A 23,246-nucleotide genomic window follows, 5' to 3' on the forward strand; every position below is an offset into this window, starting at 1 on the left:
ATACAAATATTAATTGGTGGAGTTGGGAATCAGATCTAGAGCAGTATGGCTTCAGTGTCTGTGCCACAGCTATTTACTTGTGATTGGCCAGTAAAGAAGCTTGCCTTTTTCTTGCCGAGTTCTTTGTTTATCGTCCCTTAATTTCTTGGACTGTGTGTATTTTATCATGGTTTTAAAGAAGTAACAGTGTTCAAATCCAGTTGCTAGGAAGCCAAGATCACTTCAGAAAGATAATGTTTGCCTTTCTTTCTGTTTTTATTATGAAATAAGTTTCATATTTAACTTATCTCTGGGTTGTTGTTATTATTGTTATAAATTAATTGAATTGTATTATAGTCTACTAGGTAGAACTGGGTATATTATATTCTGTTCAGAGCTTAATTGGCAGCTTGATATTAAACTTGAGGTCAATCATTATAATGTGTCAGTGTAAAATTAGGATATTTTATGTACTTAAATGACATATATTCATACATGTAATATAGAAATTACCCAAGCATGTATTTCTTTATGATGATGGGATGAGGATGTACACCCGTGAGTGTATGGCTTGGAAGGAACATCTTCAGACTGTTGTTATTACTGTAAGGTTATATGACTGTTGGCTAGCATGATTAGCTTTTCTCACGAGACCATAGGGCTGATTGGAACTGGCTACTTTACATTGGTTTTTTATAGGCATTATAGTTATTGCAGCTCTTTATTGCTATGTTGAGTACTAGTAGCCATCTGAAATGTGGTCCTGTATGCAGAGGTCATATGATCCTATTGTTGGGTTATTAGGATCTGAAATACTTCTGCATGGATAAAGTAAGCCAGGCTCATAATTTATTTCCAGGAGCCTATCAGAAAGAAAATTCGAGAATATGTTTTTTTGTATTCCAGAAAATCACTTCTTTAAAAAGTAGAAGTGGATTGCACTGTATTATAATGTTTTATATAGTATATAAACACTGCATCTGAATTTAAGATTTTTGCAAATATATTGAGTAGATGAAACCAGACCAGAAGTGTTAGTATTAGTTTTATTCTACTGTTTGTTCTTCTTTTGAGAGAGAAATTAAAACAGGAAAGAATAGTCTGGCTTTCTGCTCCAAAGACTCTGTTGGGAATCTTTGTTTTATCTTCTTCACCTTTGTTTTGCTTATTTTGTCTTGGTCCTAATTTTGCCTGCTTTAAACCTGCTTTTGAAGGGCTCCCAAACTGCCCATCAGAGAGCTTATCAGAGGAGAGGAACTTTATACCCAGAGATTTCCCAGGCCTAACAGAATAACACCAAGATCACCACATTAATGTTCTTAGCTGTGCACTGGTCTTTTCTGCTCAGTTCATGTTTAGTCTGAAAAGGCAGCTGGGATTTTAATTTGAATGAAAACCTAAAGAAATCAGAAATTTTTATTGAGTATTACATTTGTCTGATATCTACTCAAAAGTAAAAACAGAAGTATCTTATAACATTAGTACTTGCTCCCCAATTTATTAGAGTATATGGACAATGAATTTCAAATAAATAATAGATTATCCAGTGGGGAAAGTGACCATAGCATTTCATGGATCCGGACTGGCCACACTTGGCTTTTGTGTGCACGTGCACAGTCTGTTGTTTCTGTTTGGTGGTTTTAATAGCTGGGCTTCTCTAGATATATTAAATCATTTTGTCAGAAATACGTTCAGTAAAATTGAAGTGTTAAGAGATGGCTTAATATAACTTTAGTGTTAACATGTTTTATCCCATTGCCTTTAGAGGGAAGACTTGTGTTTTAACTTCTTTATATGTGTCATACTGTAAAACCCAGGTGGGATCTGCCCATTGGGTGATTAATATGTAAAACAACTTTATTTTTGCTTTCTTGTGGCTGACATTAATAAGAATATCTGGTAAAAACAGAGGGGACAATGAAGCACAAATGAAAGAAATCTGGCATTTCCCCCAACTGCTTGAGAACAATAGTAGTTTGAACTGTAATATACTGTGTAGTTATAGCAATCATAGAGTAGATGGATCAGTACTGTCTACTCTCTGAAATGGATTTTTCAAGACATGAAGCATAATATGCATATTTATTTTAAGCTTTTCTCATAGAGCCTTCTTCCTGAGAGTGTAAGTGGGAAATCAATGGAGAAGACAGTATAGGTTTCAGTGAAAAGTATTGTTTATTGGTTATTATATTCTAAGAATTAATAAAGGGAATGTAGAACTTTTAAAAATGTGGAATAAAGCAATGTTTTTTTTCATCGTGGAGAGTCTTGAGTTTTAGGAAGCAATGTTTGTAAGACTTTCCTGGCATTTTAATACAAATCGGGTGTGTTGCATGGTCCGTGGGGATGAACCACGTTTTCTTAGGACTGTTTGTACCTAGTCTATCTAGAGATTTCAAAAAATTTTAAAGGAAATTTTTTTTTCCACTCTGCTAAACAATCATAGTAAGAACTCTGAATCAGTGGTTGTACATTTAAAGGATATGAGAAAAGTAGATTTAAGCCCTCACTTTTAGATTCAGGGGTGATGACACTGTCAGTTTTTCAAGGAGACAGTGACCTCTCTTTTTTGAAAATTTTAAGTATTTCCAAGAAGGGTCTAAAAATTATCTAAAAATTGCCTTGTATTGAGCTTCACTGAAGTAAAACAAATGACATGGTTATAGGAATGCCAACTTCAGCTTAAATACAATGGATCTGAATTTGAGTTAAAGGAGGAAAAGGAGTTGTGCATTTGTTTAGATAAGCTACTTGAATTGTATCTTGGAAGTTTGGGGCTGGAAGTGAACATTGTTAATTTCTAATAGTTTAGACTTAAACCCGGATCTTATGATAGTGGCTCATTGGGTTAATGGGAATTTTGTGACTATGTCCAAGAGTTCTTAGATACCCACCAATCTGCACAGGGCTTATGCTTTTTTTTTCTTTTAAATCTTACTTTTCTTGAGCTACAGGAGGGATTCTAGAATTTGGATCCCATTAATAGCTTTATTTTGTTTTATTTTGAATGGGTAATCACTCTGGGAACCTTACAGTTGAGAAGCTGGGACTGGTATGATTATACCATGAAAGGTTCCCTATGAAGATTATGCAGAGTGGGGTGAAATGAAGAATTAAATTCTCCCAAAGAGGAAATTTCATTTTTCAAGATAACAAAATCAAATAGAAGCAAGCATTTCTAGGTAAAACCTTTCCACACTATTTCACAAGTTTTATCAGCACTTTAAAAAAAATTAATGAGATTTAACTTAAGGAGAAAAAGAACCATAGAAATTTCTTCTGACATAAATGTCTATTACAGACCTTCTTGCCAAATTATAAAGTATTATATTAATTCTTTGTCTTGGTGTTGGTAGTATGGACAAAGACTTGTAAAGTTGACATGTTTCAGTAGAATGAATAATTCAATTTTTCTGTATAATTCTCTTTTGTATACTTCCTTGTAGTTAAGTTTTTAGCAAAGGGCAAAATATTGAGAAGACTTACATATGACTACCCAAATGGGTGTAAGCTTGAGAATATTGAACTAAAGTCTTAGAGAAGAAAACATGCTTTTTTTCCTGTTCAAGTGGGAGAAATGTCAGCTGAGAAGTTACCCATATGTACAATTATTAAATCATTATTTTTATACACATTCTTAGAGATTTGAGATTTTTCTGCTGACACATTGCAAGTTAGGATTGAAAATTAGAGAGTATCTTGTCCATGCCTTATTATTCCATGTTATGAGAACCTTGGGGTTAGACTTACAGAAGTGAACTCTGTGTTATGATATCATGTGACAATATACATACACACACCTGAAGACATAATCCTATAATTTCAAATACTGTACATTAAATTACTCATGACATAAATGTGAAAACTGATAATTAGTGAGTACAGTGCAGACTTGAGATCCTTGATCAGGGTGAAGAAACAGTGAAAGCAGGACCTTCTTCAGATGTGAACATAGAGGGCCCTGTTTTCAGGTCTAACTCTACTGTAGATTGAATTTTCATTTACAAAGGCCCATGAGTCTCCAGAAATATGGAAGATGCAGCAATTCATTCTCATTGGTCACTTGGCCATAATGAGGGAAAGAGGCTGGTGCACTTGCTTCTACCTGAATTTGACTGTGAGTTGGCTGGGCTATAAAGATTCCTCAGATGTTGGACCTATACATACTGACAGAATGTAATGTTTTTAGAACTCAGTTTTCAAAGTGGGTATTTGACTGTTAGAAAGATCCAAGAGGATATGGTATCATAAAAAGAGAAAGCAAAGAAGTCCCAAAAGGTTTTGTCTTAGGAGTACTGATGCACTGTTCAAGTATCTGAAGGATTGTTTTATGGAATTGAGGTTTCATTTAGTCTTATCTTAGGATAAGAATTCAGATCTCTGCTTATTAAAAAAGTAAACTGTCAATTAGGATTGTCAACAATTGAATTTGCTGCATTTTGAGAATGTGAACTCTGCATTACCTTAGGTATTCTGGCTACTTACTAGAGATTTTGCTCAGCAGTTCAAGACTTAAATGTGGAAATTGGTCTGGATGACCCTTAGAATCCCCAAGAGAATTCTGATTCAGTGATCTTGATTGTCAACAAAAATGTTTATTAAGATTTTATTAACTATTTTACCTCCTTCCCTATTCTTAGATACATAATGTTTCATATTTAACGCTCACCAGGGGCCAGTAATTATATAAATAAATGCAGTAATTGCCCAGACTGCTTCTTAATAGAGTGCTAATTATTCTATATTATATAAAATCCTATGATCATCTTGTTGCCATGGGAGTATAATAATAGTTTCTTTATTAGGACAAAAGCTAGAATACTATTTTTAGCCAAATTATAGTCATCTTTGTTAGTTGAAGTATATTCAATTAAATACCCATTAATACGATAAAATTTATGGTGCTCTGCTAATGTCTTTTTTTCCCTCTTCACTTTTAAACATTGTGCTGAAATTAAGCTCAGCTAATTGATCTCAAAGTAACTACAAATGAAGTGTGCCTCAAGAATCTTGAATGTGCTTATCTTTTCTACCATTTATTTAGTTATTTGTGTTCTTTTTAGGTCCTTATTCCTCTGAACTGGTTCAAGGGACACTTGCATCAAAATCAATGGGCTGTTTGGTAGTGTGTATGAGGGGAGGTGTTTTAGAAAAAGAAGCAGATCTAGAGGCCTGGAAGTCTACATTATTGAAAGGACCCAGAGATTCTCAATGATACTAACATTGGGGGATTACAGCAGGAAGGATTTTAGGGAATCTTAACATGAAGCTGTTTCCTGGAATCTGAACGAACATACCTAAATGACAGCAGAACTGTCACTCTAGCAGAAGGTGTAGTAATCATCTGGGTTCCTTGCTTTTCATTTGCATTTAACATGGACAGTTAGTACCTGCCCAAGGCCATACAGATTGAATTCTGAACCTCCTCCCAGCCGTCTGTCACAAAGCTAAGGGGACCAGTAGCCAGCCTTTGGAATACTGTGATGTTCTTTATGACTTATCATTTTGAATGTCATATACATGCTGTGGTCACAGGTCTTTTAATGCATCGCAGGGGACAGTGGGGAAAACAAGTCACTTGAGATTAATTGGAGCCATATATTTTCTAGATGTGGTTTTTCCGATTTGAAAATCTCCACCAGATTATTCCCCCACCCCTTCCTGTTAGGTGGCTCCTTCTCTCTTTCAAGAAGGCCCCAGAACTTTCCTTCTCTTTGTTACTGCTCTCCACTTCATGCAGTGACAGGTGTCTGTGCACACTGTCTAATGGCCTCAAATGTGAGTCTAGAAAATTGCACACCAGTTCTTTGACATTGTTTTACTCTTCTGCAAGTGAACATGATCAAGGTGTGTCTCATTGGACCTCAGGACGTGTGGGCACATGCACACAGAGATTACTTTACAGGTGAAAACAGGGAAGGAAAGTCACAAATCACAGTGGTTTCTCAAAGCACTGATGGGGACAGGGGATGAAAAATAATAAAAATTCCTGTCCTCACAGTTTAATCTGAGTAGAGGTATCTGGAAAACCTCCTGAAGTTTTGCCTTGAAAGGATTACGAGTTGTTCACATCTATATCTAACTGACATCCAGTTTGTGGCTATGTTCTTGCTTAACCATTGATAGTACTATGTGCAAAACTCCCATTTGGACATTCTTTTGTTTTATTGAACACTAGGTAATTTAGCCTTTTATTCACATCAGTGTTGCCTAGTCTTCATTCATAATTAGCAAACTGAAGGTTTGTAGTTATCTTGATGAACTCACTTTAAAAAGGCTTCCTACTTTTTCAGCTCAGGAAAAACAGGAGTGAATGAAAGAGGATACCTTCCTAGTAACCTGCTCCCCCAAGCAGAACCTCTCCATTTTCATTTGTCTCTGGCTTCCTTAGTCACTGGGGGTTGGCTTTTGAAAATCAAGTTGTAGCCTGTTTAGTAGAATTGCTGTTCCAGTGAGACTGGTGTGCCAGGCTGGATGGCTGCCCCTCGGAGCACTGGGTCAACTCTTGAGCTTTGAGAAAGTGGCAGTCCAGCATGACCTCCAACCTCCCACAGTTGATTGGAGGTGTTGAGCAGAATCCAGACACCATGGGGATGGGAGTGTAGAACCTATTTGTCCATGTTGTTTACTGTCCTCAGCCTGCTCTTTGTTTTTCACATACAAACAAAATAGTGAAAGCAGCAGGCTGAATAAACATGGCTAGACTATAGCACTCTCATTTACTTTCCTGACCTCTTCTGTGTGTTTAGGTATGGCTGAGACTAGAGCTATAAATTGAGCCAGTCATCTCAGAGCCCATTATTAGGTCCCAGCCACTGGACAATTCGGAGGATTGTTATTAGCCATCAAAACACTTTTGTAAAATTAAGTTAATTTTAGAAGATTGCTAGTTCTCTGGTTGAAAGCGTGACAGGAGGTGATGATAAGCGAGTGTGAGCAGCCTTCTAGACTGGAGAGAAAATAGCACTAGATAAATAAATGGTGACTCTGTGTTTTATGGAACATTTGAGTCTTTTTTTTTTTCATTTCCATAATACTGCTTGATTTATTTAGAAATTCTGTCCCATGGATCCTAGACCTTTCTTTCTGCTCTTTGGACTTGGTGTACATGAGTTAAGAGGACTAAGCCAGTAAACTGGGTAGGGTGTTGTCAATAAAATGCCCTCAGAGTATTGTTCAGGCTTTTCTTTAAGGCAGTCACTCTGGCAGGAGCAACAGAAGACCCAACCCTGAGAACAGTTAAAAGAGATCCTCTGTGGTTTTACTTTGTAAATGTTGTTAAAGCAACAAATAATTGAGCTCCCCTAAATATATTGAGTAATGATATGTTGATAAAGCTATACATTGCTGTTTGCAATACAGCTTTCAGATGCATGATGTTTTTAATGTTCTTTCATTTGTAACATGAATAATGTAAAACAGAGCTTGTAAGGAATGCAATCACATTTTGTTGTCTGGTTAATAATTACAGTATTATTTTCCAACTTGTCCCACTAAAGCATGACCTTGAAATTATAAAAGCTGAGCACAAATAGGAAGCACACATTTGCCCCCTGAGTTTGTCACAAGGTTGTGATGAAAATATCTCCTTGCTGTCCTGTCATTTGCTCACTCCTCTGTCCATCCTGGGAGAAGAGGGCCATGTGGCCCGAAAAGCGGAATAGAAGGGAGAGGAGGCAAGGTTTTATTCAACCCTGTTCCCTTTCATAACTCTTCCTGAGAGCAAAGAAAGCTGTCTCAGCCTGTCTTTATTTTTCGGTGTCCTTCTTTTGGCCTGAGGTTCCTGACACTTGGGGTCCCAGCTTGGGTCCCAGGAATCAGGCTGTATATGTGAGAGAGAATGACAGGCAACCCCTTTCAACATTCAGAACTTCAGTGAGCAATTTCGACTCCATTCCTGCTGCATAAGCCATAATTGTCTCCCTGCATGGTCTTTTTTTAAATTAATATTTTTTAGTTGTTGCTGGACCTTTATTTTATTCATTTATGTATATGTGGTGCTGAGAATCGAACCCAGTGCCTCACACATGCTAGGGAAGCGCTCTTCTACTGAGCCACAACTCCAGCCCCATTCCTGATTGTCTTTTAATGCACAACCTATTTTTCTGATTCTTTTCACTACAAATTTATAAATTTTAATGTTATTCTTTAACAACATCCATCTGCATTTTATCTCAAGCATTTAAAATAAAATTTACCCTTATTCTAATAGGGAGAATATTGGGAAATTTTTACCCTCAGTAAGAGCCCTTGGAGGGTTCTTCCAGGAATTTTCTTATTCTACTTTCCTAGAGATTCCCTCTTGAATTTCTTATTAGCTGAAAAATCCTAGTGGGTTCTCTTTACTCTGAATGAGGAAGTGATAGTGACTGCCTGATGTTCTTGATGGGCATAAGAGAAAACATGCTGGAAATGATTTGCTTTTAAGGGCTTTGAAAATGAAGTGCTTAGGCCCATTTTTGATGCCTTTGTCTTAATTTTGTAGTTAATATTTGCAGGGACTTGTCTCTGTAAGATACCAGAAACCCTTTCTCAGCATTATTGCATTGTAATTGTATCATTCTTCAGAGCTTTGAAGTTTACAGAATCCTGGGTAAAGTATAAGTTTATCCATGGATCACCTACCAGTCCAAACCTGACATTAAAGGTAAAACAAGGAGAGACTGTATCTTAGAATTCACTTAAGAAAGTTTAACTGACAAAGTGATGCTGAGTGTTTTTCATTTGTAACTTGGGTAAGTTAGGTTCCTAATTTGAATAGGGAGTTAAATTTAACTTGAAGAGCAAGACCCGAGAGACTCTTGGGAGATTCAACTTCAGCATCAGACTGAATGTGTGAATACTGGGCCCCCTCCCCCACCAAAAAAATCACCCAGCAACTTTTCTCTTAGACCTTTTACCTATTTCTGTTGCTAGACTAGACACACCCAGTGCTCATGCTGCTTGAGATGTCTGGGCTATATGCCTGACTTCACCATGAGACCCAAGTGTCAGTAACCTCAAGCCAAAAGCAGGACACAGAACTCTCATCCCTCCCCTGTGCAGTTCTTTGCACCTGTGCATTACTCATTCTGCATGACATTCTCTCCATAATTAAGTACAGAAATGTCATTGTGTCCTTGGCATCCTGCACAGGGTCTGGCAACTACATTGGGTTTGTTAAACTGAACAAAGCAACATGAGAGTTTTAAAAACTGGCGTTGAAGGTTGTATTACAGGCCACTGTCTTAGTATGTGATATCTTTAACAATCTCAGAGCTTGCATTTCTGTAGACCTGAATTTAAATCAGTTTCTTTTTAAACCATGTTAGCTCATCCTGCCTGTTGTGAATGGACTGCACTCACCAACTGCCTTTATCATTCATTGCCAGTCTGAGTTTTTTAAATATTGTCCCATCCATTCAAGGATAATCAGCACTGTTGAGCTCCAAAGATCTTTGCCTCTAATAAACTGCTGCTGCTTTATGTATTGTTTATGTATATGTTGTAAAATCTTGGTTGATTTTTAATTTCTTACAGCATCTTACATAGTAAATATTTATTTAATTGAATTCAAGAAAATATTACCTAATAGATATATAGCACTGTATATTCATTTAATAATTATGTAGATTTCTCTTAACATTTAAACCTTAAAACAGCTTGATAAAGTAGATAATTGGGTAAATATCTCAGTTTTATTGAAATTGAAGAAATTTGGGATTCGAGAAGTTTAAGTCTTAAATGAGAATTATTCCTGATGGCCTTATAACAGCTAGATAGAAAAACAAGTTCAAAGAAAAATATTTGGAAAGAAGACTTGCATTTCAGTCTGGCAAGGCAAATTTGTTGGCAGATACAGCACCTTCTTTTCTTTGAAAATGGCTAAGTGAGAAGATGGTGGTGACCCATTATTTATGAATTCTGTCTTTACCTGAGTTTCGGTTCTTGGTAGTGATTTACTTCAGGAAGACATCAGTGGGAAGGCTGAGTCATTAGGCCATTTGTTAAGACCATTCAGTGCTTTTAAGGACAATGGCTGGGCCAGACTGGAAGTTCTGGTAATAAAGCCAGGGTTGGAGAGGTAGAAGATTGACTTTCAGAAAACAAGGACTGGGCCTTTGACTTAAAGCTGTCTCAGGATACTCAGAAAGTGAAGCACATCAATTTTCTAAGATTTCTTAGAAATCAAAGAGAACAGGTAGTATTGGGAGAAATAGAGGGCTGAGATTAAGGATGGGGAGGTAGACAGCCATAGAGAAAATCAAGTACCCTTTTATCTTTATTTTTAAATAAGCATAATATATATCTTGCATATATCGCATTTTCAGTAAGAGGATATCATTTTGACACTTCAAGATGGTAGTATATTTTAGAAAAAAATGAGATGAAGAAAATTATGATATTTAAGGAATGATCTAATTCATGTTGCCTCTGTGGTAAATAATTATAGTATATTAACCTCTTTGTTCATATTGTACTGGATTTTTCTTGTAGTGTCACAATATTAAAGTTGTTTAATTACCACTATTTGTCAAGGCACTGTGCTAGGTATTTGACATGATTATACTGTCTAGCCCTCAAGCCACTTTTCAAAGTAGCAGTTGTTATCCCTTTTCCTAGAGAAATTTAATAACTTGCCCAAGGTCATGTTAGAAAGTGATAGAGCCCAGGTGCAAACCTAGGCGTCCCAGGGGCCAGGCCAGGCTCTGCAGTATCCCAGACTCTATTCTTCCCATCCTACTTGTTCTCTGGCATTATACCTTCGAGAAGAAATTGTTTCAGGTTGGAGAGAACAGGGTGCCCACCTTACTTAGCCTGAGCCAGAGGAATGTGCCATCACTACTTAGCTTCTGTGTGAAAATGGCACCTTGAGAGGAAATGTGTCAGAGTAGTTTTTTAAGGAATAATAATAATAATAGTAAGCAAAATTAGAAATAACACTGGGCTAAAGACTGGAATAACTGAGTTTCCATCTCTGCTGTTGTATCACCACCAGATTTTATGGCTAGGATAGTTTTCTTCTGAGCCTCAATCTCTTTATTTGTGAAACAGCAAGATCTCTACTAATTAATATAGGCCTCCAGTTCTGTAATTACTAATGTTTCCACAAGTTGATAACCTTTTAAAATTTTGCTAAATTTGGACAATATCTCTGGTAGCTTCTTGTATTTGTTTGTACATCTGAATCCCCATAATTAGAACATCAGTTGCTTGCAGATAGAGAATGTATCTCCTGGTTTTTGCATAGCACAGTGTCTAGAAATAGCATCCTCCCCAATGTGAATACTTAGGGAATGAAGATGTGCACTAAGAGATTTAGATTTAGTTGTTTTTGATAGTTTATTAGTGACCCCAGTGTTACTATCTTACCTTTTCTTAGTTATCTGCTTAATGTCTTTTAAAAAAAACTAAAGTGTAATATATATATACTGGAAAATTTATGTACTGTAACATTGATGTTTAATTACTTGGTATTTAATGCATTTACGCATTCACAATGTTATGCAACAAATATCTCTGTCTAGTTCCAGAACATTTCCATCGCTTTAAAAGAAACCCTGAACCCAAGCTTTTCCCCCTTTTCTCTCCACCCCCTCCCCAACCAGTCTTGAGTTCCCTCTATATGGTATCATCGTCATCATCATTATCATCATCATCATCATGTTTGCAGTGCTGGGGAACCAACCCAGGGCCTCATTTTTGCCAGGCAAGGGCTCAACATAAACTCTGAGCTTGTGTAAGAATCTTGAATCACCACAAATAATTTGAGATTCATTATTAAACATTCCTGAGATTTTTCAGGAGACTTGGCATGTTTTGTATTTCATCTTAGACCCATGGCAAATAGCATATGTGCTTTCATTTAGACCATTTGTTCTGATAATTACTTTGACCATAATTATGTGCTTTACCTACTAGTCTTTTCCTTATCTTTGTGGCTACCTCTTCCAGCAAGAATTTCTCTTTTTTAGGTATTTAGTAAGACTCAAGAATTGCTTTTGTAGGATATATTGAGTTTTATCACATAATATTTCACCTTTGCTACATTTTCTTATTAGTTTTTATCTTGCTGTATTGTGATCTCAGCTTTCTTATATCATTTTTTGAATAAGATATTGAAGTTAAAAAGGGAAAAATGATCTGTTGCTGCTAAGGGCTAGTGTTAAAAATAGCCATTTGGAGGCACAAGTACCCAGTTTATGGACAAGCACAATAATGGATTTGATTTATTCACTACCAGTTTACCTATGGTGAATATTTAGCTTTCTGGGTGCCATGGTACACGCCTGTAATCCTAGCTAGTCAGGAGACTGAGGTACGATGATCATAAGTTTGAGGCCAGCCTCAGTAATTTAGGGAGAACCTCAGCATCTTAGGGAGAATTTGTCTCAAAAAAATAAAAAGACTGAGGATGCCACTCAGTGGTCAATCTCTCCTAGATTCAGCCCCCAGTACCAGAGGCAGTACTAGGTTTTAAAATTACTTAAAAATGTCTAAAATTGTAGTATAATTAATTTATTGGTGGTTGGTTTAAGTGATGATTTGTACACCAGGTTTCTAGTTTCCACCCCTTTCAGACTTCTGTTCTTATTTGTACATTCACCTTGAGTTAGTTTAGTTAGGTCTGCTTCCATAATGGTAAGTGTTCTGAAGATAGCAGTGGAGCAGGTCATCTGGATGGGTGAAGTCTGGGGGGATTCCTAGTTGCAGAGAGGAAACAAGGTGAGGCAGAATGGCCTTCAGCTTTGGTGGGAGCTGGGGAGTTCCCTGAGAGTATGTGGTTCCAAAAGAACCATGTAGCTGGACTTTGCTTTAGTCTGTGATGTGTGAATAAAGTCACCGGATCATTGCATCAGCTACTGTCGATTGAATAATTAAGCTGCTCACCAACCTTTTTGGTTTAAGGTTTGCTGTAAGTAAATGAAAAATTGTACATTAACAAAGGCTAGACTTTTAATATGTTGGATTATGTATTTGTGTATTATAGTTAAATGTTTTCTGTAAACCAATATGGGATGTCATTTGTGTCTCACATTTTATTCAAGGAAAACAAGGGATTCTTGATTATTGCAGTCACAGCCTAAAACCTGAAACTGATTGAATTTGCTAAGCCATTTTCTTCATGGAGTTACTCAGCTCTAAATAAACATTCTAGTTCCAGTTCTAGAAACTGTATTTATGACATTTTTCATCTGCCCATTGGGAGAGTTTATCCAGTCCCCAGCTAAGCATCTTAGTGTTGAAAGAAAAAAATGACACCCTAATTATATAGTGTATGTTTGTGTGCTTTTTGTCTTCAAATTATTTCATCTATGTGTATTTACATGTCTGCATCAACCTACCTGTATGTAACCAGTGTGTTTAATTAATTAATTAAGTAATTCTGTACTGAGCTATATGCTGCAGTTCCCAGTGACCCATTCTATGCTATTCTCTTTTTGTTACTTTAAATTATTGCCAATGTGTTAATAGTATGTTTTAATTAAAAGTATTCCAGATGCCATAGGAGATTTTTAAAATTCTAATTTGAAAAAAGTCTGATACTTTAATAATTTCCCAAGATAGTCAAGGAACAAAATAGTTTCCTTGAGAGATTGTGTAGCCTTTTATTTTTTTCCTTTTAATATAGCCAGTGTTTGAATAAGAATATTTTTAAAAAACATATTCTAAAGACTCTAGCTATTAAGTTTTGTTATGAGCATATGGATTGAAAGATTAAGAGGAACCTAACCCTAGATGTTTAGGAAGGGATATTTGTGTTTTCATTAGGGAAGGATTACAATAGTCTAGATACATTCACAAACACAAACAATTGAATAGAGGTAGTAAACTCACTGGGAGATAATTGTTTAGGAAGATAACAACTTTCTCATGCTACTATTGTGAATGGGACTTTATTTTTCTAGATTTAAATAAACTTCTGAGTGCCTGGGTGCAATGTCCCGCCCCCCCCCCCCCAGGAAAGAGAGGAACCATGGGGGTTCAAAGGCCCAGTTGTGTTTTGGAAGCATTTACTATATATCTTGTACTGTCCTTTGAAATGGTTTTGTAGACAGTGACAAGGGGAAGGGGGAACAAGCATGGTAAAGTCATTTGACTACTCTTGAAATCAAGGCCAAGGAAGAAAACATTTTCTAGCTGTAAATCACTTACTTGTCTTAACATTCTTCAAAGCATTTTACCCAAATGACTTTAACAGTTTTAAGGGTCATGCCTGGGGTTAAGAGACTGTTTGCATGGTATATATTTTGGTGATTAAAAAGCAGTACTGTATTGAGGTGTTCACACTCTGTACTCTGAAATATTGGATATTTTACTGAGGAAGAAGGATTGCCCCAGAAGTCAATATTATACAGTGTGTATACTTATGATTCTGTGTGTTACAGTGTTATAGAATATTTTTTAAATTTAGTACCAAAAATGTGATTTTAACAAAAAATTGTCAGTAAAATTAAAAAATCGTCATAAAGAATAATGATCAGTAACATTTTGTTGAGTGATTATTGTGCCACATATTATATTAAGCAAACTAACATGTATTATTCAGTTTAATCTTTAAATTTGACTTTATAATTATCTGGGCCCCGTGGTACACACCTATAATCCCAGATATGTGGGAGGCTGAGGCAGGAAGAGCTCAAGTTTATGGTCAGCGTGGGCAATTTAGTGAGACCCTATCTCAAGAATAAAAGATACAGAAGGCTGGGGATATAATGTAGTGATAGAATCCCCCAGATTCTATCCCCAGTATTGCAAAACAAGCAAATCAACCAAAAGTTGACCCTTTGAAATAGGAATTGTTATTCTCACTTATAACTTTTGAGAAGTGAGGTTCCAAGAGGCTACATGAATTAATTGTTCAAGGTCACACAGACAGTATGAATAGTAAACTTAGACTTAAAACCAGGCATCCTACTAACACCTGCACTGTACAGAGTGCCTTAGTCCTTGATTTCACAGATTGTGCTCAGGCTGATGCTGAAATAGTTGTATATGATTTCTTTTACGTGAGTCAATTCAAATAAGAATATGAAGTAAATACCTAGATATCTTGATGGCTATGGGAAAAATGCTAAAGCTTAATATGAAATAAGAAATAAGAATTGGAACCTAGTGCCTTTAGTGATTGGTGGATGTTTTAGCTTAAATTATACTTAAAAATAAATGGGGGTCATGCAATATTCATTCAGTTTTTTGGGGGAGGGGATGGGCGAGTCGAGTGAATGAACCCAAGGCCTTACGTATGGTAAACCTATTTTCTGTACTGAGCTATGTGCTGCAGTTCCCAGTGACCCATTCTATGCTATTCTCTTTTTGTTACTTTAAATTATTGCCAGTGTGTTAACATGTGAAAGACCACTGTGGGTTTTGTACAGATATAGAGATGATCAGATTGTTTAATGATCTGGTGAGTTGTTCATGAACTTGAAGTGAAGTGTTATCCTTTGGAATTTCACTTGAATGTTGTGCATTTTTTTTTCCTGCCCTGCTCCTATGTTTATTCCCTGTATTTGCTGACCAGTTCATGTGCATGCCAGTGTCCCTGCACCCTCAACCCCTGCACTGCCTCCTCTCTTGTGTAGTAGTCAAAACACTGGATTGTGCTCTGATATGAAAGGTCATTATGCTTAAATGTAAATGCAGCACTGGGTGGCAGGATCTGTCTTCTTTTGCCAAATAAAATGTTGTATTTCTCTTGGTTTTTGTTCCAGCTGAGCAATTTTCATTGCCAGCAGCACAACACACATTAGGAGAAAGCAAATAAACAACACAAGGTGCTTGGAGCCAGGAAGTCTCATCCCAGACAAAAAAAACCCATGCTTTGGATTGACATGGGTTTGGGGTTAAATAGGAGAGCCAATTACCAAATGGAAAACCTTGGAAAACCCTTTGGTTTTCCTAAGGAATGGGGAAACAGTTTAATGATAGTGTCTTTGGAAGGATGTCAAATTGATTTTGATGTTATGACAATCAGTTTCCTTATAATTAAACATTAACTCAAACTGTGTCTTAGTGTTGACCTTGCCATTCACTAGTTTGCCTTAGACATGTGATTAATATTCATTAAATCAAATATTTTGAAACTAACCTCTTGTTAATTTAATGCTTTACTTTGAAATAATTCAGATGAATTACGAATGAGTTCCTAATAGTGCCTGATTTATTTTTTTCCTCCTTGTTTTATAAGAGAGATATCAAATGAAGCTGCTTTGAAATATTTTGGTTTTTTTTACTCTGTCAAAGTAATTAAATATTGTAGTAACTTACTGAAAATAAAAATTTAACTGAAAATTATAAATCCTAAATCTATGGGAGCTTTTTAAACCAGAAGAAGGAAGCCCATTTAAAAATTTACTTTAAGGGGCTAGAATTGTGACTCAGTGGTAGCACGCTTACCTAACATGTGTGAGGCACTGGGTTTGATTCTCAGAATCACATACAAATAAATAAAATAAAGGTCCATCAACAACTAAAAAAAATATTTTTTAAAAAATTAACATTTATTAACAATACATTTTTAAAGGAATAAAGAAACTATTTGCTCCACTCTTATATACTACTCTTATCTGAGCAGTCTTGGATTATAGAACTTGAGGCATGTGGGGCCATTAATTATTTATAAAGATGCCTATTTTTTGCGGGGGAGGTAGTTTTTGCTTGCTTTCCTTTAATTAAATAGCTAGTGGAATCAGCCTAGATGCCCTTCAATAGATGAATGGATAAAAAAAAATGTGGCATTTATACACTATGGAGTATTACTCTGCATTAAAAAATGACAAAATCATAGAATTTGGAGGGAAATGGATGGCATTAGAGCAGATTATGCTAAGTGAAGCTAGTCAATCTTTAAAAAACAAATACCAAATGACTCCTTTGATATAAGGGGAGTAAACAAGGACAGGGTAGGGACGAAGAGCTTGAGAAGAAGATTTACATTAAACAGGGATGAGAGGTGGGAGGGAAAGGGAGTGAGAAGGGAAATCGCATGGAAATGGAAGGCAATCCTCAGGGTTATACAAAATGACATATAAGAGGAAAGGAGGGGTAAGACAAGATAATACAAATGGAAGAAATGATTTACAGTAGAAGGGGTAGAGAGAGAAAAGGGGAGGGGAGGGGAGGGGAGGGGGGATAGTAGAGAATAGGACAGACAGCAGAATACATCAGACACTAGAAAGGCAATATGTCAATCAATGGAAGGGTAACTGATGTGATTCAGCAATCTGTATACAGGGTAAAAGTGGGAGTTCATAACCCACTTGAATCAAACCGTGTAATATGATGTATTAAGAACTATGTAATGTTTTGAACGACCAATAATTAAAAAAAAAAAAAGAACTTAAAAAAAATAGCTAGAAAATTCCTTTTCTTTGTAGTTTCAGTAAGGTAGAATATGCCAGTTATTGAAGACAAATAAATGATTATCTTTAGTTCGTATAGCACATTAAAAGTATAAGTGATTATTTTGAATAATGTATGTTTCTTCAACTATTAATACTTTGCTTTTACCTCTTTTAGGGCCTGCTGAAGTTCCCATGATGTCACCCAATGGCTCCATTCCTCCCATCCATGTGCCTCCAGGTTATATCTCACAGGTACAGTATTTGATGAACTTCTCCACTATATATGCTACCACTGTTCCAACAAAATATATGTTTAGTCTTCTGAAATTTATTTCATTGCTTGATTTAATTATTGTAATACTAGGGTGGCCATCATTATACTTTATGGCACTTCCCACTTGTAGTGCCATAAAGTATAAGAGGGAAACAAAGGCTGCACTGCCAGGTTCGGGTTATATATCTGATCATTTGGTTGTGATTCCTTCATGGAGTCTTCTCTAGAAATTTACTTCCATCTGTGGTACAATTGGTTGGCAAAAATATTCATAGACATAATTAGTAAAAAGTACCAAAGGTGACATTGTTAACATAAATATGATCTATCCTCTTTTTAAAGAGTCCTATGTCTTTATAATATGACACAATCTAGGCTTGTTGAATTACTAGGCATATATGAGAACTTGACTGTTTCTCTTTAAATTTCTCTGAATTTTGGTTTCCTCCTAGGTAAAATAATGGTAGTTGCAATCTCATAAATGTGTTGGAAGAGAAAAAAAGTTTTAAAGTATAAAGTTATACTGCAATAACTGGATAAGATTTTGGTTGCTACGAAAGTATTGAGTGTCTGTATATACTTGAGTTTTTGTCCTGCCCGGTACAATCTCCTATCTCCCGGTTTTTTGCCACTCAATTATCTTTCCAAATCTTTCACTAATTAACTCTTTTTTCTTTCTTTCCTTCTCCTTTGTTTCCTGACAATAAGAACATCATATATGCATTGGAAAAAATTAGGAAAGAGCCCCAGAAGAATATTAAAAAAATCAATCATTTTACTGCCTAGAACTGATAATAATTAGTTTAATATTCTTCTCCCCCACCCCTTTTTAGTTTCTTTTTAGTTTCTTTCTTTGTGGTCTGGGAGTTGAACCTAGGGTTTCTCACATGCTAGGCAAGTGCTCTGTCACTGAGCTACATCCATAGCCCCACTTCTGGTTTTAAAATGGTTCCAAAAGCTGTAATTTTTTTTATTTTTAGTGATTTGTGGTAGGGTGAAAAAAAATTGACAGCCATATAGGAAAATTGGTGAAGCGATCAGGAATCAAAGGAGATTTATCCTTCTCTGATATAAAAATGTGTAAAGTATACTGTGGCCTCTACGATTTCATTTTTTCTATACTTAAATGTGAGTCAGTTTGACTTCCCCTCCCCCCTTATGTGGCCAGTTTTCTCACTGTTGAAAATAAATGACTTGTTTTAAATGAGTCTTTGTAAATAAGAATCAGTGGAGGGTGGAAGGGCACAGAACAGCTTTTCCAGCGGGAGCCTGAGATGATGAGTGGTATTCATATCACCAGTCAATTAAAATAACAAGGAATGTAGAATTCCATTCTGTCCCCTACTTATTAATTTTGAGGAAAGGTTTCATTCCATTGAACACTGTGCAGTTCTCACCATTGTGATGGCAAAAATACCTGCTTTTATGCTGAAGGTCTATTTAAGGAATAGAATACCAGTTAAAATCTGAACATGCTAGTGGTATTGCTATGATTATATTAAAAGCAAAACATTTATTGAAAGTCCTAGGCAAAATGGAGAAATTTTGACGTTGATGTATTTCTGATTCTAAAAAACTTCTATTGAAAATCAAAATAGAGTAAAAGAAGAACTGTAAACTCTCTTTCAAAAACTAATGACGGCATCTATTTTTTATTTTATCGTTGATTTCTAATTTCATTCCATTCTGGACTGATAGAATGTAGGGTATTATCTCTCTCTTTTAAAAATTTATTTACTAAAAGTTGCTTTGTGGCCTAAGATATGGTCTATTTTAGAGAAGGAGCCAGGTGGTGCTGAAAAGAAAGTATATTTGTTCATTGTATGATATATCATTCTACTGTCATGTATAACTAATTAAAACAAACAAACAAACAAAAAACTAATGGTGGGGGCTGGGGTTGTGGCTCAGTGATAGAACGCTAGCCTAGCACATGCGTGGCTTTGGGTTCTATCCTCAGCACTACATGAATTAAAAATAAATAAATACCCCACCCCCCTCCAGCCGGTTCGGAGCAACCCAGATCAGGAACACAATCCTGCCGGTCACGGAGGCGGCTGATCTGGGCCCTGCAGGGCTGAGTCTGGGATCGGCCTCAGGTGGTTCAGCGCTAGGATCCACACTCCTACCACCCCACCCCCCTCCAGCCGGTTCGGAGCGACGCAGATCAGGGTCACAATCCCGCCGGTCACGGCAGCGGCTGATCTGGGCCCTGCAGGACTGAGTCTGGGATCGGCCCCAGGTGGTTCAGCGCTAGGACCCACACTCCTACCACCCCACCCCCCTCCAGCCGGTTCGGAGCGACTCGGATCAGGTTCACAATCCCGCTGGTCACGGCAGCGGCTGATCTGGGCCCTGCAGGACTGAGTCTGGGATCGGCCTCAGGCGGTTCAGCGCTAGGACCCACACTCCTACCACCCCACCCCCCTCCAGCCGGTTCGGAGCAACTCGGATCAGGAACACAATCCTGCCAGTCACGGCTTTGGATGATCTGGGCCCTGCAGGGCTGGGTCTGGGATCGGCCTCAGGTGGTTCAGCGCTAGGACCCACACTCCTACCACCCCACCCCCCTCCAGCCGGTTCGGAGCAACCCGGATCAGGAACACAATCCTGCCGGTCACGGCGGCGGCTGATCTGGGCCCTGCAGGGCTGAGTCTGGGATCGGCCTCAGGCGGTTCAGCGCTAGGACCCACACTCCTACCACCCCACCCCCCTCCAGCCGGTTCGGAGCAACGCGGATCAGGTTCACAATCCCGCTGGTCACGGCGGCGGCTGATCTGGGCCCTGCAGGGCTGAGTCTGGGATCGGCCTCAGGTGGTTCAGCGCTAGGATCCACACTCCTACCACCCCCCCCTCTCCAGCCGGTTTGGAGCAAAGCGGATCAGGGTCACAATCCCGCCGGTCACGGCAGCGGCTGATCTGGGCCCTGCAGGGCTGAGTCTGGGATTGGCCTCAGGTGGTTCAGCGCTAGGATCCACACTCCTACCACCCCACCCCCCTCCAGCCGGTTCGGAGCAACTCGGATCAGGGACACAATCCCGCGGGTCACGGTGGCGGCTGATCTGGGCCCTGCAGGGCTGAGTCTGTGAACGGCCTCTAGCGGTTTGGCGCTAGGACTTTGGCAGCGCTTAGGGCGGAGTTTCAGCTTTGAGACAGAGGAGAGAAGTGGTCCAGTTTGGTTCCAGACACTGGTCGGACCACAGAGGAGGACAGCAGCCGCCATTTCAAAGAGATGATGTAATCATCCCCATGTTCTACTGATCACAGCTCATTCAGTTACGGAAGAGGTGATTTCAGGCTAGTAAATTTCAAAAACACAACAGTTGCACCAAGCAGAAAGAAGCGCGTGCAGTATGAAAAGACAAGGAAAGAAAGGATCACAAGCAATGCAGGTCAACTCAACTTTAGAAGAGGTAATAGCTGCAACAGATGGAATATCAGATAAAGAGTTCAGGATATATATGCTTCAGATGATCTGGAGTCTCAAGGAAGACATGAGACAGCAAAATCAGACAATGAAAGATCACATTGACAAACAAATCCAGGAAGTAAAAGATCAATTTCACAGGGAGATAGAGGTAATAAAAAACAAACAAATAGAAATACTAGAAATGCAGGAAACAATAAACCAACTTAAAAACTCAATTGAGAATACTACCAGCAGAGTGGATCACTTAGAAGATAGAACATCAGACAATGAAGACAGAGTATTTCAACTTGAAAAGAACATAGATAGCTCAGCAAGTCTACTAAGAAACCATGAGCAGAACATTCAAGAGCTATGGGATAATATCAAAAGACCAAACTTAAGAGTCATTGGGATACAGGAAGGCACAGAGCTCCAAACCAAAGGATTAAGCAATCTATTCAGTGAAATAATACAAGAAAACTTCCCAGACATGAAGAATGTGACAGAATCCCAAATCCTAGAAGCCTACAGGACGCCGATGGTGCAAAATCATAAGAGATCCACACCTAGACACATTATAATGAAGATGTCCAACATACAGAATAAGGAGAGAATTTTAAAAGCTGCAAGAGAAAGAAAGCAGATTACATTTAGGGGTAAACCAATCAGGATAACAGCTGATCTCTCGACACAGACTCTGAAAGCTAGAAGATCCTGGAATAACATATTTCAAACACTGAAAGAAAATGGGTTCCAACCAAGAATCGTGTATCCGGCGAAATTAAGCTTCAGGATAGAAGATGAATTTAAAACCTTCCATGATAAACAAAAGTTAAAAGAATTCGCAGCTAGAAAACCATCTCTTCAAAAAATCCTTGGCAAAACATTACAGGAAGAAGAAATGGAAAATAACATTGAAAACCAACAATGGGAGGTAGGACAGTAAAGGGGGGAAAGTAGTCAAAGAGGATAACAAACCAGGTTTAGTAACATCAATAAACAAATATGGCTGGAAGAACAAATCATATCTCAATAATAACCTTAAATGTTAATGGCTTAAACTCACCAATTAAGAGACACAGGCTAGCAGAATGGATCACAAAACAAGACCCAACAATATGCTGCCTACAGGAGACGCATCTGATAGGAAAAGATATTCATAGACTGAAGGTGAAATCATACCACTCATATGGACTGCGGAAACAAGCAGGAGTGTCCATACTCATATCTAATAAAATAGATTTCAAGCCAAAGTTAATCAAAAGGGATAAAGAAGGACACTTCATACTGCTCAAGGGAACCATACACCAACAAGACATAACAATCATAAATATATATGCCCCAAACAACGGTGCTGCTATGTTCATCAAGCAAACGCTTCTCAAGTTCAAGAGTCTAATAGACCACCATACAATAATCATGGGAGACTTTAATACACCTCTCTCACCACTGGACAGATCTTCCAAACAAAAGTTAAATAAGGAAACTATAGAACTCAATAACATAATTAATAACCTAGACTTAATTGACATATATAGACTATACCACCCAACATCAAGTAATTACACTTTTTTCTCAGCAGCACATGGAACCTTCTCAAAAATAGACCATATATTATGTCACAGGGCAACTCTTAGACAATATAAAGGGGTGGAGATAATACCATGCATCTTATCTGATCATAATGGAATGAAACTGAAAATCAATGATAAAAGAAGGAAGGAAAAATCAAGCATCACCTGGAGAATGAACAATAGGTTGCTTAATGATCAATGGGTTCTAGAAGACATTAAGGAGGAAATTAAAAAATTCCTAGAGTCAAATGAAAACACAGACACAACTTATCGGAATCTATGGGACACATTGAAAGCAGTTCTAAGAGGAAAATTCATTGCTTGGAGTTCATTCCTCAAAAAAACAAAAAACCAACAAATAAATGATCTCATACTTCATCTCAAAATCCTAGAAAAAGAAGAGCAAATCAACAGCAAAAGAAGTAGAAGGCAAGAAATAATTAAAATCAGCTGAAATTAATGAAATTGAAACAAAAGAAACAATTGAAAAAATTGACAAAACTAAAAGTTGGTTTTTTGAAAAAATAAATAAAATTGACAGACCCTTAGCCATGCTAACGAAGAGAAGAAGAGAGAGAACCCAAATTACTAGCATACGGGATGAAAAAGGCAATATCACAACAGACACTTCAGAAATACAGATGATAATCAGAAATTATTTTGAATCCTTATACTCCAATAAA

General features: G+C 37.5%; 1 protein-coding gene across 5 annotated transcripts in view; it reads left to right on the forward strand.

Moving 5' to 3' along the window:
- The window catches only part of Fndc3b (fibronectin type III domain containing 3B), a 335,107-nt gene that overhangs the window by 149,913 nt on the left and 161,948 nt on the right, over positions 1 to 23,246 (forward strand). For all 5 annotated transcript variants that reach the window (XM_026394977.2, XM_077795313.1, XM_026394979.2 and 2 more), the window contains exon 4: positions 17,482 to 17,558. In XM_026394977.2, coding sequence (XP_026250762.1) covers positions 17,482 to 17,558 — 77 coding nt within the window. The remainder of the gene's footprint in view (positions 1 to 17,481; positions 17,559 to 23,246) is intronic.

This window comes from Urocitellus parryii, chromosome 2 (assembly GCF_045843805.1).
Source record: "Urocitellus parryii isolate mUroPar1 chromosome 2, mUroPar1.hap1, whole genome shotgun sequence".
Taxonomy (NCBI): Eukaryota; Metazoa; Chordata; class Mammalia; order Rodentia; family Sciuridae; genus Urocitellus; species Urocitellus parryii.